At 48.6% G+C, this 17,774-nt stretch overlaps 1 protein-coding gene across 2 annotated transcripts; it reads right to left on the bottom strand.

The window, feature by feature from the left end:
* Nucleotides 1-142: 142 nt before the first annotated feature.
* Nucleotides 143-17,339, bottom strand: GTPBP1 (GTP binding protein 1). 2 transcript variants are annotated; one of them, XM_040696663.2, is made up of 13 exons: nucleotides 17,136-17,339; nucleotides 12,974-13,085; nucleotides 10,675-10,855; nucleotides 9,429-9,777; nucleotides 8,871-8,994; nucleotides 6,925-7,039; nucleotides 6,339-6,483; nucleotides 6,013-6,195; nucleotides 5,397-5,532; nucleotides 4,647-4,825; nucleotides 3,935-4,132; nucleotides 2,813-2,854; nucleotides 143-2,391 (listed from the first exon to the last, which is right to left on the bottom strand). In XM_040696663.2, exons 1-13 carry the CDS (start codon nucleotides 17,325-17,327, stop codon nucleotides 2,299-2,301), a joined length of 2,049 nt encoding a protein of 682 aa, XP_040552597.1. In that variant the 5' UTR covers nucleotides 17,328-17,339; the 3' UTR covers nucleotides 143-2,298. The 2 variants fall into 2 exon arrangements, with proteins under 2 accessions (XP_040552597.1, NP_001188376.1); NM_001201447.4 differs by lacking the exon at nucleotides 2,813-2,854.
* Nucleotides 17,340-17,774: the final 435 nt, after the last annotated feature.

The following is a 17,774-nucleotide window of genomic DNA, read 5'->3' on the forward strand; positions in this document are numbered from 1 at the left end:
TGGACTTTGCTCCCTGCTGCAAGCACGGCCTCCTCTCGCAGCCAGCAAAGGAGAGCAGTGCCAGGTGTACATTCTTGTGGCTGGCGGTGTTGGAGCTGCAAGCACTGCTTTTTGCAGAAGGACAAAAAGCCACAGGACAGCCTTTAACTCGGAACAAACTTCTTTAAAATTTATTTTATAGATCACGCCAGCCCGAGTGATCTTTGAATGCTGGTCACAAAAGAGATCGCACCGCCTCCTTCACCCCAACTGAAGTAAACCCTCGTCCAGTCTCGGCAGTCTCCTTCATTTGGAGCACAAGGAATGGAGAAAGAGAACACCGCCGCGGCCCTCCGCTCCCCTCAGAAGCAGAGGGCAGTGAAATCTGATGCATTTGATGCTGCCGCAGGGCCAGGACGAAGGCAGCAGGCCCTCGTGCCCCGCTTAGCCACACTTCACACCCTCACAACGCGGGTGCTATTAGTGTCGTAGCCGCCTATGGTTCCCCCCTCTCCAGGAGAGCGCTGGTGTTTAGGCACATAGCTGGGAAAGGACGGGCTGACCTCCCCGCTGCCACCCGTGCTCAGGCCGCTACAGTCTCTAAGGCAAAGTGCACCTCCTCTCTCTGGTGTCCCTCGCCTCACCACGCTGCTTAATGCTTTTGGAGTGCTGATATCCGCAGCAGGAGAGGAGCTCTTCCCTCTCAAGCCCTACCGCTTGCTCTCGCTTGGATGGCATTTGAGCCTACCTCCAACTTTGGCTTTCCAGCCTACCTGAAACCAAGTAGTGAACGGAACGAGCTCTACCCTTCTAGCAAGAAACAGGAACAGCCCTCTGGAGAGGGACTACAACCTTGAAGTCTCCCTCTATGAGAAGTCTTCCACTGGGGAAAGAAGAACCTCAAAGAAACTGAAGGTGACCACACCTGCCGGGGAGAGCAGCCATCTGCTGGTGTCCATCTCCTCCCTCCAGACGGCCCTGCACTCCCACCCACAGGGGGTAACTCCTGTCCTGCAGGCAGCCACGGGGAGGCTGAGTGAGAGGAGAGATGAGAACAAACGGGGAACCGATCGCTCACACAGCCTGGGGTTAGAAGACATGATACTGGTAATTGACAGAGCATGCTTGCAGGGCCCTTCCCGAAACTAGAATTTACCATTTACAACTGAATTCATTAAAGGCAGAAAAATTACCGCGTACTTCTAAACCTGAAAGTACTTCTTTAAGTTTGGTCCCTCTTTGGCCAAGAGGGGAGAGAAGACAAATCATATAATCTCTACCACAGCAAAGTTGGGCCAGTGAGTTCTAGAAAACGCTTAGGAAATCCCGGAGCAACCAAAGTCAAGGGGAGGTCATCTTTACCTGGTGTCTGTTCCACCCGTGGGGTCTCTGTCCGTCGAGGTGAGAAGGCTCTTTCTCTGGCTCAAGGGACGGACTGAGTGCTCCTGCACAATATTGTTAATACTGTTCATTGAGCTGCCACAGCCAAGAGAGGCAGGTAGGATTATTCGCTCCAAAATGCACCGAACAGACAATAAGAAAAGCAGAGAAGGGGAACAGGATGGGCAAACCACTGCCCATTTAACTCCGTCTCTAAAAAAAGTCTTAACTGCTACTAATGCATCCGAGAAGGATATTTAGTATGGGATTCCTCAACTTAAGATCAATAACTGCTTTTCAATTTCCTTCCCTCTTCGACCTCCAACTAATTAATTTTTTCTTACCATCATCTCATTCAAATCTCTGTCACTACGACCTGAAATTAAAACCACTTATAGATCGGTTACGATGGGGGAGAACTCAAAACATATCTGTCATGTGGCCACGGCAGTGCAGAAAGTGCCATAGAGAGTCACCCTAAACAATGAGTTTTAACCACTGCAAGTCTGAAATTTCAGGTGTTAGACAGCCCCAGGATTTGAGATAGCATGTGAGAGAGAGCAGCAAGTCCTGGAGACAGAATGGGGTGAGGGAGGAGGGAGGCAGCTAACTGGCTCTTCTTGGCTCTATCCAGTCTCTCCTCTCATCTTCATGCACACAAAATATAATAAAAACTAATAACAATAAAAACTAAGCCCATGATGTACAAAAATGTGTCGACAGGGGGAGGAGGAAGGTGTCAGTTACTCAGTTCTGTGTCTTATCACCTTCATTAGCTTATAAGTTAATGTTCCTCTCCATCTTCTCCTTTGAGGAGGAAGGAAGATGCTTCTGCAGCCAGTCAGCTGGGATGGGTTTTGGTTTGAGCTGCTCTGGATCTTTTGGATAAGAAATGAAGGGAAGGGGAGGAATTCCTCAGGAGGAGGAGGAGTAAGAAATTTAGCAGCCGCTGGCAGGAGTCACACAGGCTCCTTGAGACTTCACTTTATGGCGCTGACCTCCTCGTCGCCGGCCTCCTCCTCCAACTTTTGACTGAAAAACAAGAAGAGGCATCTTAGTATGCAGTGACCTCTACATCGGATCGTCAACGCAGCAGGAGTCCAAAACACACATCCAGATACTGGGATGGTGGCCGTGACCGATCGGCTGCTTACTACTGCGGGAAGGAAAAAGGCAGATGCACCGTGACGGACGGAGCAACAAGACAGACAAACACATTATGAAGTGTGGGCCTTGGAGCTGGGCAAGACCCGATCTCCCAATGTTCTGGATGCTTAACTCCTCTAGGAGTCAGCGGGAGCCACAGAGTTGCATTTGGGCAACTGAATCTCAGATTCCCTTGGCTTTGTGGGGAATGGAAGGAGGGCCCCCCTCCCAGCACTCCTACTAACACGACTCTGTCCCCAGACTCCAGCCAACAAACCCACCATTCTCATTCAAAGTAGCCAAATACCTTGTTGCCCTCACGGATGTGGGGCTCTTCATCCAGTGCAGGCTGATGGGAAGCATCGAGGAGAGAGAGACAGAAATCAGCGAGAGCAAAAGCAACACAGACTCTCAGGGGGAGGGACAAAACAAGCGAGGAGCTTTTCCTATAACCACAGTGATTCCACAACAAGGTGATGAGCGATCAATAAGAAGCCACAAGCATAAACACGGGAAAGAACCTCTGCCAGAGGGCCCTCTTTCAGAAGCCAGCCTGGCTCAGAAGTCTGAGACTTGACCAATGGCAACAGTTAAAACTAAAAGGGAGAATGCTGACCAAGACTCCTTACAGTCAGTTTCTGAACCTTTTGCTGCTTACCAGGTAAGTACAGTGAAAGGAGATCTGTGTAATAAAGCTGATAAAATAACTCCTAAAGCTTGCAGTTATGATGGAGTTTCTGTTCCTTTCACAGCTGGGTATCCTTCTTGGAAAAACCAAGCTGAGAAGTCCTAACCAACATGGCAAGTTGGATAAATCTGTTTAGAAAGTGAAAAGCCTTTCCTCAGAATAAAAATATATCCCAAGCTGGAAGGGATCCATAAGGATCACCAAGCACAACTCCTGGCTCCAGAAAGGAGCACCAAAAAACCAGACCGTACCCTTTTCCTTGGATATCTCCATCTTCTTTCTGTGAGCTGTGCTCGATACCACTACTTGTGTTGCGGTTTCTCTAGTGTGGGGATGCTCCATCTGTCATTCAGACAGTAGAGATCCATTTTGTGAGTGTTTTTTTAGATCCTTTGCTACTTCAGCTACTGGGCATATGAACAACTTTTCCACCATGACCACAGTCAAGTAGTGAGACGCTGCAAAGTGGGGTTATACAGCCTTACTCCTGAGGTCCAATTTTAATTGTCCCAGGCTCCTACACTTCTTGCTGCTGGAAGGTCAGCCATGAAGAGTCATCCAGTCATCAGATAACTCTGATTTTTTGCTGTGAGACTATATTTCCATTTGCTTCTGCCACACGGCGAGTCTCAAGGTGAGTGCAATGAGAGAATAATGGTGGTGTTCTAGAGCATCTTTCCTCCAACAGCTGGAAAACAGGCTGCACAGAGCTAGAAAAGACAAGCTGCTCCCCTCACTTACCGATGGCTGCAGGGCAGTAGGTGTTGGTGGTGCTGCGGCTGTTGAGGGGGGCTCGTCCCCCACCAGTGGGCCCCCAGTTGCCATCCCAACTGGAGGAACACCATCCTCTCGTTTTGTAAGAGCTCCCTTCTTTGTTGACTGCATCTTGATCTGCTGTGGCTTGGAGTTCATTGGGGAGTTATTGGTGGTCTGGAGTAACTGCGTATCACAAAGGAAGAGGACACAAGCAACATTAAAATTGCTAGGCCAATCTGTTAAGGTTCAGTGTCATTTTTTAAATGAAAAGAAACCGGGAGAATTAATACCAACATATACTGGGGAAAGAATACAGACAGCATTCTGTTCAAAGAAATCCTGATGTGCCCTTCACATTCCCTATGGGGCTGAAAGTGCCACTCAGATGAGATGCTACTCAGACCTCCACCACGTGAATCAAAGGGACCAGTTGGAAGCTCTCAGAAGGAGACTAAGCCTTAAGAACCAGAGGCATTTGGGTCACCCCCTGCCTTCTCATCCCCTCATTCGTACCAGCCAAGACCCACCACACAGCAAAGCATATCGGTCATCTGCAACCCACGTCAGGGCTGACGGCTGTGACTGAAGGACAGCTTCTTCCCTCAATTCTCCAGAGCTATCAGGATTCTCCTGCTGGCTTCTCAGCGACACAAGTAGCTAATGGGCAAAAAAAAAAGTCAGACTCTTTGGCCTTTACCTTAGTGATGGTACCCACAGCTTTGGTACGGCCTTCACGGAAGACCAGGCGCTGGTCTATATGCAAATATTCTGGGGTCTTGATGAAGCGAAAGTGCACGGTGGCTTTGTCCCCTGTCCGCAGGCAGTCCTTGTCCATGCTGAGAATCGTGGCTGTCTGACGGATGCTGCCACAATGCACTGTGAATGTAATGCACAAAAGCTTTCAACAAAGGGTGTCATTAGAGAAATAAGCTTCAGAAAGACATCTAAGGCAGCTCTTGCTACTTTACGACTAACAGTGCTGAGTTTGATATGTGAAAAATCGACTCTGTACCATAGGCTATATGCGTCACACGTCTGCCTTTGTTCAGTCCTCAAAGAGAAAACACGTATGAGATAGAACAGTTCCCTTTGGATGGAGACTTTATGAAGCACCCTTAACAGAATCCTAGACGCCAAGCAGCTGGGCTAGAAGGCCAGACCCAGAGTGAGTCTATCTGCAGCGGAAGGTAAAGAATCTTTGCACCACGGAGATACAGCTCAGGCAGGCTACAGAAACACTTGGAGTCACAGATCTCCTTTTATGTATTCATCCCCACTACTCTTCTCAGTCTCTTCCCTCCTGTCCCTCTAATGGATTGTTGTTACAGTAAAAGCAAAATCTCAGGCTTCTATTCAGGTTGACAGAGCCATCAGGACCGAAAAGACTACAGCTGAAGTAAACTACCACCACTGGGAAACACAGCTGAGACTGCGCTCTGACACATACCCATGGCCTGATACCGTGGGCTGATGGTGGTGGGGTGATGGAGCACCAGAATCTCTGCTTCAAACTCCCATGATGCTTGCGGATTCAGGCGGGGTGACACCATTACCATTCCTTTCCGGATGGAAGAACGCTTGATCTGAAAAGCAGAGACCCCCCAAAAAAATCTTCAGCACGACTCTCCGGAGAAGAAATTTTCTTCTCTGGATGACTGCATCCAGAAGGATCCTGAGGGATTTCACAGACATTAACTCATGCACACAAAAGGGCAAAGCAAGTACAATTTAGTAGGCAACAATGTTATGCAAAGGTTGCAAAAGTTGAATTCAGCAGAAATTTCTGAGGTCATCTTACTCAGAAACACTTATGCAGTTGCAGCACAGAGAATTTTCTTGCTTTGTTACACATCTCCCATGCTATTCCTCATTGTCTTGGGTCCCACTGCTCTAGCCTGGCACCTGTCACGTAGAACATGGGACCTACAGGGTTTCTACGGGATTTTACTGTGCCACAAAATGAGGCAGCTGAGATTTGCAGTCCAATAGCAGCTGATCTTCAAGAGCACTCTGAAATTACAGGGGTAGCTCCTACTCTGGGGGTCCTGAGCAGACCATCTCACCTTTTTCAAAGCGAAGGAGGCAGTCTGGCCTCCCCGCACTTCTTTGACAGGCATTCTCTTACGGTGGATGGATTTGACAGCAATAGGCAGGAAGTTGCCAAGTGGATCCGGCCCCAGCAGCAAGGTGTCATTCAGCTTGATTAGGCCTCTCAGTGTCGTCCCAGACACAACCGTTCCTACACCCTATGCCAGAAAACAAACACCAGTAATGAGGGTTACTCAACAACACTCACAGACGAGCTCTTAGAACATCCCCCCCCAGGGATGATACCCGCTTTAACCTAAAACACACAGTGGAAAATTGCTCCAAATGCCAGGTCCCTTACCGGGACAGAGTAAGTATCATCTATCTGGAATTCTGCTGGTTCTTCTTCCCTGTAACTGGTCCGTGGAGACAAGAGATTAAGAAACATCTTCAGCAAATCTAGGTTCTCCCCGGTGACATTCGAAATCTGGAAAATTGGGCACATTCTGTAAAGGGAAATTGATGAAACTTGAGTTAGTTCGCCTCCCTGCCTGGGATTCCACATGTAGGGAGACATCCAAAATCTTGGACTGTATTCAACACACAGTGCTAGGAAGGGAGAGCCTGGCAAGCAGTCAGATGTACAACACCCCATCTCTGAAACCCTACAACCCTGCCTCTGCCTTCTAATGACATTCAGGAAAAGGTGTAAGGTTCCAGGACTGAAGGAAGTCGAGTACCCTGCAGACTGCCCAGAAGCAGCCTCTCATTTCTACCTCAGAGGGGAGCAACAAGCAGGTCGATCTCAGAACACATTCTTAGGGAATCAACACACCACATGGCAAACACAACCTGAACACATCTTGACAACGGGACTCTCTCTGAACCTTCTCACCCAGTCTCCAGATAGGATTGAAAGAGAAACAACTCTCTTCTACTCCCATTACCTCTCTGAGCTGAAGTTGGAGGCTGTTACAATGACATCATCCTTGCTCTGAACCAGCACGGGAATCTTCCTGCACCCTGGGGACTTCAGCAGTCGCTGTAACAGCTTCAGGGTTTCTTAAAGGGTGAAATGAATATTGTTAGGGCAGCATCTCCCGCCTTTACGAATCACTTTTGCTGGCTTTCCCGAAGGGAGGCTGGCACTCTTGCACAAACAGACAGGAGAAGGTGGCCAAAAGTGTGCGAGTGCTACTGTGAGTTTGCTACAGCCAAGGTGGGATTTAGGAGCCATTCCATCTTCTATTTCATGCCTGCTGCCAAGCGACAGACAGATATTTGCGGCTACAAGTGCAGTGCGGTGAAGTACAGGTTTTATAGCTGTCTATTAGGGAGCTGTAAGTAGTTATAAAATACTTCCTCTTCCTAGAAAGGCTTTCTCATACTGGAGAATATGCGAATTAGAAATCGATTTTGACCAAACAAACCTCAAAAGCCTTTGGCTGGCAACCGATCTACCACAGAAGATCAGAGAAGCATAAAAAGGGTAAAGATCATCTTTAAAGAGTACGACAACGTAGACCCAGATATAACGGTTTTGGGACAGATCTCCCAGCTTTGAATTCTTCCCTTTTTAACTTATATTCTAAGCCTCCTACCTGTCAACCAGCAGGGGCAATACCTGATGCACTAGCATCACTTTCCTCCTGCAAAGTGCCTTACAACACGAGGGGAAAAAACAAAAGGCTGCGATGGGTTTAAAAGAGTAAGTCATTCAATTGTCATCCAATTAAATGGCTTCTGTGAACAAACGATTGCCTATGGGAGAAAGATGTTTTGGATACAAAGACAAACATCTAATCATGCCATCTGCTCTTCACAGATGCATTTGAGCCAAACCTTGTGTCTATTTAATTTAAACAGAACATGACACGAGGGAGGCTTCTCCCAAGAGCAGCCCTTCTCTCCTCACTGAGCCAAACGTTCCCCTTCCTTCCCAGTCATTATGTTATTAGTCAGGCCTTGCATTTATTTCACAAACTTATTATAGAAATATTCAAATTATCTTTTGATCACATCCTTCTGTTGCCCTGAAACACACTCAGGATTTTTACAAAAACGAGCTGACTACAGACAGTACTGGGAGCACCCACTTTCCTGATCCAAAGGACAGCTTAACAAAGAAAAGCATCACTTCAATTAACCACAGCACGTTCTTGAAGATGTGAGAACACATCAGGGGGATCTTAAAGGTGAGAATTGGTCACACCCTGAGAAAAATGTCAAGCAGGTTAAAGGGCCACTGCTGGGGTCCCAAGGAAGTTGCTAGCCCCTGCTGCTCATTGTCATCCTTCACCTGTGCCTTTTCCAGTCCTGCTACACATACGTGGCCGCCTTGAACTGTGATTTACTGCATGTTGGTTAGTTGGTCAGACAAAGGAAGGAGCTGCTGAAGTGATGCCAGCATATCTGAGAAGTGCCCGGGTAAGCAGGACGCAACAAGCAGCTGGCCCCTTGCCTAGCAGCTGCCAGAGAACAAGACTGACCACAGCTTAAGATCACATCCAAACTGTGGGCAAGCAGCAGCAGATTTCAAGAGAACTTCCAGGCTTTCTCTCTAGGTTTGAACACCCACAGAGAAAACAAAAACCACAGCTCTGCCTGCACACTTTTCCCCTTAGAGCTCAGTTAAACAAAATCCTGTAGCAGACACTTTTTTGTTGCCCAGCTGAGCCCCTCCCATCAGGGTCACTCTGAAATGGTGACTACAAGCAAACTGCCTTGCAAATGGGCAAGGGAAATAAAAAGTCTAGATTTCTGGAAGGTGTTTAAGATGCAGTCAAAACCAAACAAAGCAGCTTTCCCCTGGCGATGATTCCTCAACCCAAATGGAGCACAACGGCACATTCAGAGGTAAGGAACACACCTAGAGAGAGCACGTAGGACTTACCTTGGAGGATATTGGCTGGGCACATGTCGATCTTGGTCACCACAACAAAGACAGGAACGTTGAGTGCAAGTGCCAGGCCCAAGTGCTCCTTGGTCATTCCAACAATCCCAGCATTACTGCCAACCTACAGCAGATACAATAGACATGGATGTCAGCACTCCTCCTTCAGTGCTCCTCCTGCAGTAAGCTGGGTTACAGAGAACATCTTGCATCACAGACACAGTAGGCTATGATCAGGTTGTAGATGTGGCAGCAGGATCAAATGAGGCGACTCTGCTCACTTCAAATGCTCGCAGCTACTGGCCAAGGAATCATTGCTCCACAGCTCTAACAAGGTGCTCTGGAGTCTAAAAAGCTTTCACTTGCCAAGAATCATACATCTCAGACCTCTTTGTGACTGACAGTCCTGGGGAACTTGTCCCAGAATCCTGTCTAGATACCCCTAGCAGCAGCTCCTCTCCACAACCCACAGGGACCCTGCAATAGGAACAAGTTGAGGCTGTAAAGCTGCCAACAGCACTCTTTCTGCAGGTACCATATACCTTTCTTGCTACCTACCATAAGCATGCAGAAGTCAGGTAAATGGCCGGTCATGCCAAAGACGGTGGTTTTCAGGTATTTTTCGTGACCAGCCAGGTCAATGAAAGTGATGACCTTGGTGGATTTCTCACAGATCTTTGTCCACTCCAAGCTGCCACCGTGGCTGTCAGGCTTGTTCACCACGTTGCCCTCGCTGTCGAAGCCCAGGATGTCATTGCCCACGCTGCTGGTGCGGCCTGATTCAATCTCATGCTTATGGCGGAAGAGCTTTTGCCGAGCAAAGCCTCGGCCGTTGTCGAGCTCACCGTGTGTCAGGACACCCAGCAAGGTGCTCTTTCCTGCATCCACGTTGCCAACCACTGCTACCCTGAAGGGAAAAGGAGAAAGGAGCCTGTTAAAATCTGTTACCTGAAGCAACAAACTCCAACCACCACTGCTCCTGCGAATAGTTTCTTCTCCCTGACCTGCAAACAGCAATTTAAAAACGTTGGATCTCTACAGGTAGAGCAGAGATTCTTTCACAGTTCCCAGTTAACAGGGAACATCGCAAGCTCCGGGGACTGCAAAGTAGAAGACTGTTGGAATATGTCACTGATGCTCAGAATTTAGAGCGCTGAATCCAGAATTGTTTGGTGCTTATACAGAATATCTCTTCTCTCAACTCCTAGTCTCTGCAGTCAAACACAGGTGCTGTGGCAGCTCAAAAATCTACATCTCAGCTTGGGCTAGAATCCCTCTGCCATTTTTGTCTTCTTCACGTTGCAATAGCACCATATGCTAGGGAGAAAAGAGAACTATAAGCTGTTGTTCCTGGAAAAGGCAAAGCCCAAACGACAATGAAATCTTCTAGGAGAAGACCCTTCCTTACAGCAATTCTCTGCCTGTTTCTGATAAAGGTGATGATTATGGCTGCTGGCAAATGGGGAAAATCCATTCCACCCAAGGCTGGGCAGGTTCTGAAGTCAAATTACACAGGCTATTAGATATCCACTAAAAGGTGATCAGAATCATCACAGTCTTGGAGTAGAAGAAAATCCTGATGGAATTCTAGCACAAGTGTCCCACATTGTCACCCAAACAACAGCTCCCAGAGACAGCAATAACAACAAAAAGGAGATTTTACTAGCAAGGAGTGGTCAAGCTTTGCTGGGGAACGACAACACCTAGACTCCAACCAGAGTCGCTGGCTCAGCATCACAGAGTGCTCACAGGGTAAGAATGCAGCAGGGCTGCTGACTAAACCTGTCTCCACCCGGCTCCTTACCTGACCTCCAGGAAGTCGTTGTCACCCACACGTTTCCGAACCAGGTAGTCCTGCACCTTGCCCCCTGCCTCCTGGTGCTCCCTCAGGAGGATCACATCAGCCTCTATCTGCTCGGCCATGCTCTTCAATGTGGCATAGGATGCTTCCATGTCCGCCTCGCTCAGACCGTACTCGGTCCCATCTGGTGTGAGGTTGAGGAGACAAAGGACAGTCTGTGAGCATCGCTGTGCAACAGTCAGCAGCAGTTTCATCCTGCTTGGCGCCTTCATACTGATCAGGACTCACATGTGAACCAGAGACATCAACCGTGTCAACAGAATAAACATCCTTTGCCAAAGAGAATAAAGGACTATATATTTTAATTCTCAAAATACACTAGAAATGCACCATCTTTCAGCAAAGAGAGCTTTCCTTGCTATTACTACAAACAAGAGTCTCCTTCAGTCTGATAGAGAATCTCCACTCACGCTGTAACAGAGGAAACACCATTGAAAAAATGAAAGCTCTGACTGGAATATCATCATGGTTAACCAGTGAACATTGAAGCAATTTAAGCTATCAGCTTACTTCAGAAAAAAACCACATACCAACTCCACTTTTCTGCAAATCTGGCCTACACAGCAATTCCTTTGGCCCCCACATGCTCCAGTTAAAACAAGGTTTTTGGCCTGTCCCACTGCCTTCATCCTCGCACTTGGAAGAAATGCTGACAAGCACACGAGGCAGGGAAAAAAAAAAGAATGAGGCACTCTTGCTTCTTTCTGCACAGCTCACCCCAGCAAAGGGCTGACTGTCAGAGAAAGCCAGTGGCAGCCATTCAGCCACTTGAAAGGCCACCAGAGCTCTCAGCTGTTCTCCGACCCAGAAGCTGCACAGATCTCAGGCCAGAATCTTCTCTGTGGGGTAAAAAACCAACCAACCAAAAACGCACACAAAGAAAGGTGGAGTGACACATAGTACCTGGATGACCAAAACTACTGCTGTGCAGTCATTTATATGCGTGGCTGAGTCACCTGCTGGTAAGCAGTAACTGCCCTTTGCATGGACTAATCAGCATTTCAGTCACTGCAAAGGTCTGCAACACGCAGAGCTGCTGGGTGGTTTTTCGTAAGCAAACTAAGAAGTTGTGGAGATGGTGGGAAAAACAAGAAGCATCATGGTTGGGGTTCTGGGTCATAGAAGGGTATGAGGAGTGGAGGATGGGAGTAACAGCTAAGGGACAACAGGTATTTGTCAATACTGATGAAGCAGCCTTCCCTGGCCTCTGTCATCACACCCACCATATTCAAAACCACAGAAACTCAAAGGGAATGAGAAAGTGGAGGGATATCTTTTTTTTTTCCTTCTACTGGACGCTGTTTCCAATGGCCCCTATCGACAGAAAAGAACCCCACCTTCCACAGCTACGCAGTAGCCTGAAATAAAATCAGAAGTTTTATCTCCTGTTTTAGGAAACAAACACCTATTTTAAGCACATCACTGCAACAATAACCTGTTAACACACACCCAGAAGTTGTTCTAGAAGAGAAAGCATTTACTAGCCTGACTAGCTAGATCTCCCTGCAGTTGTGGTTATCAGGAAGACCGAGGGCTCAGAATACACTTGGGAAGCTTGTCTGGACACAAAAGCATTCCCTTGAAGTTGGCTGCATGACCACTGTTCATCTAATCCTGGCTTATCTTCTATGTTGGCTGCTATGCAAGACACGAAGAAAACCTGAAAAGCAAACAGTGCTGAGGTAGCACAATTCCCTCCATTAATGCAGCCAACCCTAACACTGATGACCATGGTTTTATATTCTTCCTCGGGCATAGTAACCAGTAATCATTTGCCTACAACTAGATATTCAATAGATATTTAGCATACTTTAAGTACACCTTTAGCCTTATGATAGAGACAGACAACTCATTTTGCATTCAGAACTTTGCATTTCAAAGCAAGACCACGCACGGTACTGTTTTATCAGCATCAGATGGGAACGTTCCAGTCATGAAAAAGAACACAAAAGGTAGCCCACACTAAACTGCTAAAACCTACAAAGGCAAACGTGTGCAGCCACAGCTGAGTGAATGTGACACAAAGACCTCAAGTTCAGAAAAGGCAAACCTCCCTCTCCGCAGTGGAGGCACACACTAACAAAGGATCCGTATGATTTTAAACGAGAAGAACATAAGATGGCCTTCTGCCATGCTTTAGGAAGGTTTCCACGTTGTTATGGTGAAGTGTCATCTTCAACAGCAGTCACAGAGGTTATCATTTTCATGTTTTCTCTTGTTATCCAGAGGAAGCTGTACTGACCTGATCCCTGCCCGATGACATAGATGGTCTCCCCACATCCCTCATCGATCCTCTCTGACATCTGCCGCAGCAAACTGTCGTACTGCTCTGAGGTCGGACTCACCATCACCAGCTGGAAAAGAGATTAAATACCCAACATGCAGATGTCAAGGGAAAAAGAAAAGTCAGAACCTACTTCCGCTATGAGGACAATCAAACAGAGTGCTTTATTGAAAGATGAAGGCTCTTTTCCAAGGACCGCTTTCTGGCTTTGTGTGTATATGTGGCTGGTTGTTTTTAGGACTGCTTTGCTGGCAACTATTTCCTTGTGACACTGCACGAGATGATTAGCCTGAGCTCAGAGCTCATTTACATGGGAAGGTTTACTTCAAAGCAAGTAAGAATACCAAGCACCTCATTTTGAAGCAACCGATGTTTAAAAGCCACATGCAAGCGAACGTCCCACTTCGACTTCCGTGTAATACCTGTTTCCATGCAAGGAAAGCACAAAGGGGATGAGGAATTTCCTCCCAACAAATACCATAGGTGGGTATTTCTGCTGCTCCTCTGCAACAGGAAGCTCTGCAGACCCACTGCAGGGCACATGTAGGCAGAAAAACCTACAGCTCTGTAGGTATGCACTGCTATGCCACCCTACAGCACTCCATGAAATCCATACCTCCACCAGCTGCTCTTACATACGTGCTCCAAGAGCACAGCCAGAAAGATGTATTTCACTGCACTGTGCACCCAGACCAGTGTGAAACTGGTGTTAGATTTGTCTAAAGCATATGGCTTACAGCAGCTCACAATCATTACATCTGCAGGCCTGACCTCAAACAGCCTGACTTGCTGGCGCAGCTAACAAAATGTGTATTCAGCTTTTGCCACCTGCTGCTATATAGATGATAAAGTCCTTTCTTAGAAATCTGGACCACAAAGGATCATAACCAACGTTTGAGCAGCTTTCAAAACTACAGCAATGCACACATCTGGAAAAATGGAGCACAGATAGCAAGTGCTAATGTGAGAGCTTAAGGCAGCCAAAGCAATGCATTCCTCAGATCTTAATGGTAGAACAGAACATCAGTATTTCTGCAAGGGATAGAGAACTGAGAGACAACCACCTTCATGTACTTGCTCTAGATGTATGCCCTACCTAAGGCTTTGAACTGGCATGGTCTGCAAAGCAGTACAGATAGTAAAGTGCCCTGATGTGGTAGGCCACAGTTTTTCTCTATTGCACTACAAAGCACTGAGTTTTGCCTTTATTACTGGTTTGTTCTGGATTGGTTGGGCTTTGTTTCGTTTTTCAGAGGAAACCACTGGATGTATTAAGAGGAGAATCAGAATCTGCTCAGAGGTTTGATCAGGAGAGGAATAAAGGGCCGTGTGTTGACGTGTAGGGCTTGTTTTGTACAGCGAGCACTTTCAGGAACTCCTGGCAAACCATCTCACTGCTCAGGCTAGTGAACCAGTATAGGTCAGGAACTCAGGAAAATCTATTAAATAGGTGGTTATATCCATTAAGATCAGTAATCAGAGAGGCCATCAGCATAGAGGCATGTTAACTTCCATTTCTTCAAGCCTCAGCACCAGCTTCACTCTTCTACAAGTCTGAATGCTTCAGCAGTGTGTTGACTGAAGTACCAGGAGCATTTCTACTGAGCAGCTCATTGCAGCCCTTCTTCACGGTGCTGGGCAGGAGGGCTGTGGGCTCACAGAGCACAGTACTTGCACACATTCAGGTTGCACAGATCAGAACGCTGTTCCCCATCAGCAATGGTGATGCTGAAAGGTGTTCCAGGGGATACAGCACTGCCCTGAACAGCAGGAGTCCTTCAAAGCCTCCCCTGGGTGATGAAGCTTACAGATGATATGATTTAGTGGGATGTCAAGAGAAGGAAGGTTAGATCAAGTGGCAGCTTTCACAGATCACACCTTTCAGTGCTGTTCAGCATTTCTCGTGGCTGCTTCTGCTGCCTGCAGACACCAGCCAGCTCTCCATTGTCCCAGCTCACTGCAACACTCCACGTGGTGTTTTGAAGATCCCTTCTTGGTCAGAGAGGGGCTTTCTGTGTTTGTTTGTTTTCTTTTCCCACCATTGAGAAATCCCATCTATGCTTGTATTACATACTCTCTTGTTCTTCAGGTTTTCATCAAGTCAAACATTTTTGCTTTTGTTCTTTCAGCTTTGCCAGACATGGAGCAGTTTGCAGAAGTCACGCAGGTCTAGCAATCTCAGAACTCCTATAGGGCAAAAAAGCAAAAACCCGTTATCGTTCTATTCTCATGGCAGCAGAAAGAAACAAATCCCACAAATTTGAGGTGCCATCTCTAAAGTCCCATCCCAACGTCTGGGGAGAGGCCACGTTTCCCACCTTCCCTCTGATCAGCTCTGGGATTAACACACACACCGGAGACGGGCAGCAACTACAGCTGGATGAGCTGATTCCATGGGGCAAGCAGACTGTGCATTCTGCATTGCCCATCAGCAAGAAAGATGCCATAATCAACGAATAGCAATTTAAAGTTTCTGCTGAGGTCAAGCTAAGGTTACAGTGTGAGTACTTCACAGGCAGTCGTAAGGAAAGACACATCCCCTACCCACAAGGTGAGCAAACTATGAAGGTTAAAGGCAAAACAAATACTAAACAGCATGCAGTGCTGCTTTGCTAGTATGACACAGCCTGACGTTTGGCTGGGAGGCTACCACGAACCACTGGGAAGTCAGGGGAAAGACAACCCAGCCCTGTGACATTTCAATCTCACACCAACACCTTCTGTAATACAGTATTTTGCTTCCTATTTCCTGTAAACAGGCATACTTTGAGTGCTACTAATGTGCTGCTGTCAGTGTAGAACTAGCGTATAACAGCTTAAAAAATTCTGCTTCACTAATAGCTTTATGAGATTTGTTTTTGACCTAAAAGATAATTACTACTGCAGTGCACTAGTATTGAAGGGAAAACAAGCACCTATTAAGATTAATGTGATAATGGATTTGTGCTGATGAATGGAACTGTTTGCTTGATCAACTGATAAAGTATATGTGCTTGATAAGAAAATCCCCAGCGTCGTTCTCTAAGAAGAGCAGAACTCAGTGCAAACACACAGGGGAGGGGAATGAGAGAGAAGTGTGTCAGACAGCAAACAGCTGGGTCAGAGCGGGACAGAAAGCCAGCAAACAAACTAACTGCAGTGGGAATCGCTGTTTTAAGCAGGAAGTGGTGAGAATTCAGCTGGAAAGACAGAGAAATAGTGGGGCAGGGGGGAGGCCAAGTTAGCTCTCGTGTTCTCTCCATATGGGACTGCTGTTCTGAGAACAGAGCATGGGAGATGGGGCAGAGCTCACAGCCTTAGCGCTCAGCCAACCATTTTGGTTGGGAAAGATCTCTAAGATCACTCCGTCCAACTGCCAGCCCACCCCCACCGTGCCCACTGACCACGTCCTCAGTGCCACATCCACACGGCTCTGGAACACCTCCAGGGACGGTGACCCCACCACCTCCCTGTGCAGCCTGTGCCACTGCAGCACCGCCCCTCCTGAGAAAACAGGGCAGCAGGTGTATACTGCCATGCAGACAAGTCAGTGGTAATAAAGGTCAAAATAACGCTCACCTGTCACTTCCACTTCGCCTGCAGGTGCCTGGGAGCGGACGGCTGGCTGCCGACACCAATGGAAGCAGCAGGAGAAGAGCTTTCCTCCCTCTCGGTCAGAGCTGCGGGCGGTTCCCGGCTGTCAGGGATGGGTGACAGCCCTCGGAGACCTCCTGCGCGCTCCTCCACGCCGGTTGTATCCAACACAAAGCACGCACACAGGTCGGCACTGGCATCCGATATCCGCACCTCGCCCAGCTCGTTCAGACACGAACAGGTGGCCCGGCAGACGCTGAAGTTTTGATTCTCCTCCTTCGCTTCCTCACAGGGTATCTTCCGAGCGTTCAGTGCCGCGCTCGGCCGTTCCCTCACAGCCAAAGGTTCCTACAGCCGCACAGCGCGGCTCTCCCCCCTCAGCCCCATACAGAGGGGCCGGGCCCTCGGAGCAGAGGGTTACAGCGAGCGGCCGAACGGGACAGACCTCGAGGAGCCCTCGCACGGTTCCTGCTATCTCTACCAACCCCTTCCCGCCGGCCGGGACCCTCTGACAGAAGGCCCAGCCCGTGCCCGCCGCCGGGCCTACCTTGCTGGTGAGGTCGATCTCGGGCTCTCCGTTGAGCGCCTCACCGTCCTCCGCCTCGAAAGAAGAGCGCAAGGAGCAGGCGGCCGCCGCCAAGCGAGGCCTCCCGCCCGGAGAGCCGGGCTCCGGGGCGAACATGCAGGCCGGCACCGGGGAGCCCCCCGCCGGGGAGCGGCTCCGCTCCGCCGCCGCCATCTTCCCTGCCCCGGCCCTCCGCCTCCGCCCCTCCGCCCCGGGAGGCGCGGAGGCCACGCCCACCGCCCGCCAAGGCGGTGCGCGGGATGGACAGCCAATAGGATGGCGGGGGGAGAGGGTAATTAGCTTGTAGTCATGGCGACGGAGGGCGGGGCCGCGGCGGGGGCCACGCCCCCGAGAAGCGCGCGAAGCCAATGGGAGAAGCACTGCCAGCTCGGCTTGTTTTCTATATATACACACACAACAGAGTCCGCTCGACGTGTCAAGTACTTTTTGCCCAATGGGAGAGCTGCTCGTCTTGACAAGCAGCCCTACGATCCAATGGAACGGGAAGGCTTGAGCGATGGGGCGGGACTGAACGCCACGGCAGTTAGGCACGTGGGCGGGCACTCTCTCGGACCGACCAATGGAAAAGAGGAACAGTTTCACGGACAGCTGAGCCGACCA

This window comes from Gallus gallus, chromosome 1 (genome assembly GCF_016699485.2).
Source record: "Gallus gallus isolate bGalGal1 chromosome 1, bGalGal1.mat.broiler.GRCg7b, whole genome shotgun sequence".
NCBI lineage: Eukaryota > Metazoa > Chordata > Aves > Galliformes > Phasianidae > Gallus > Gallus gallus.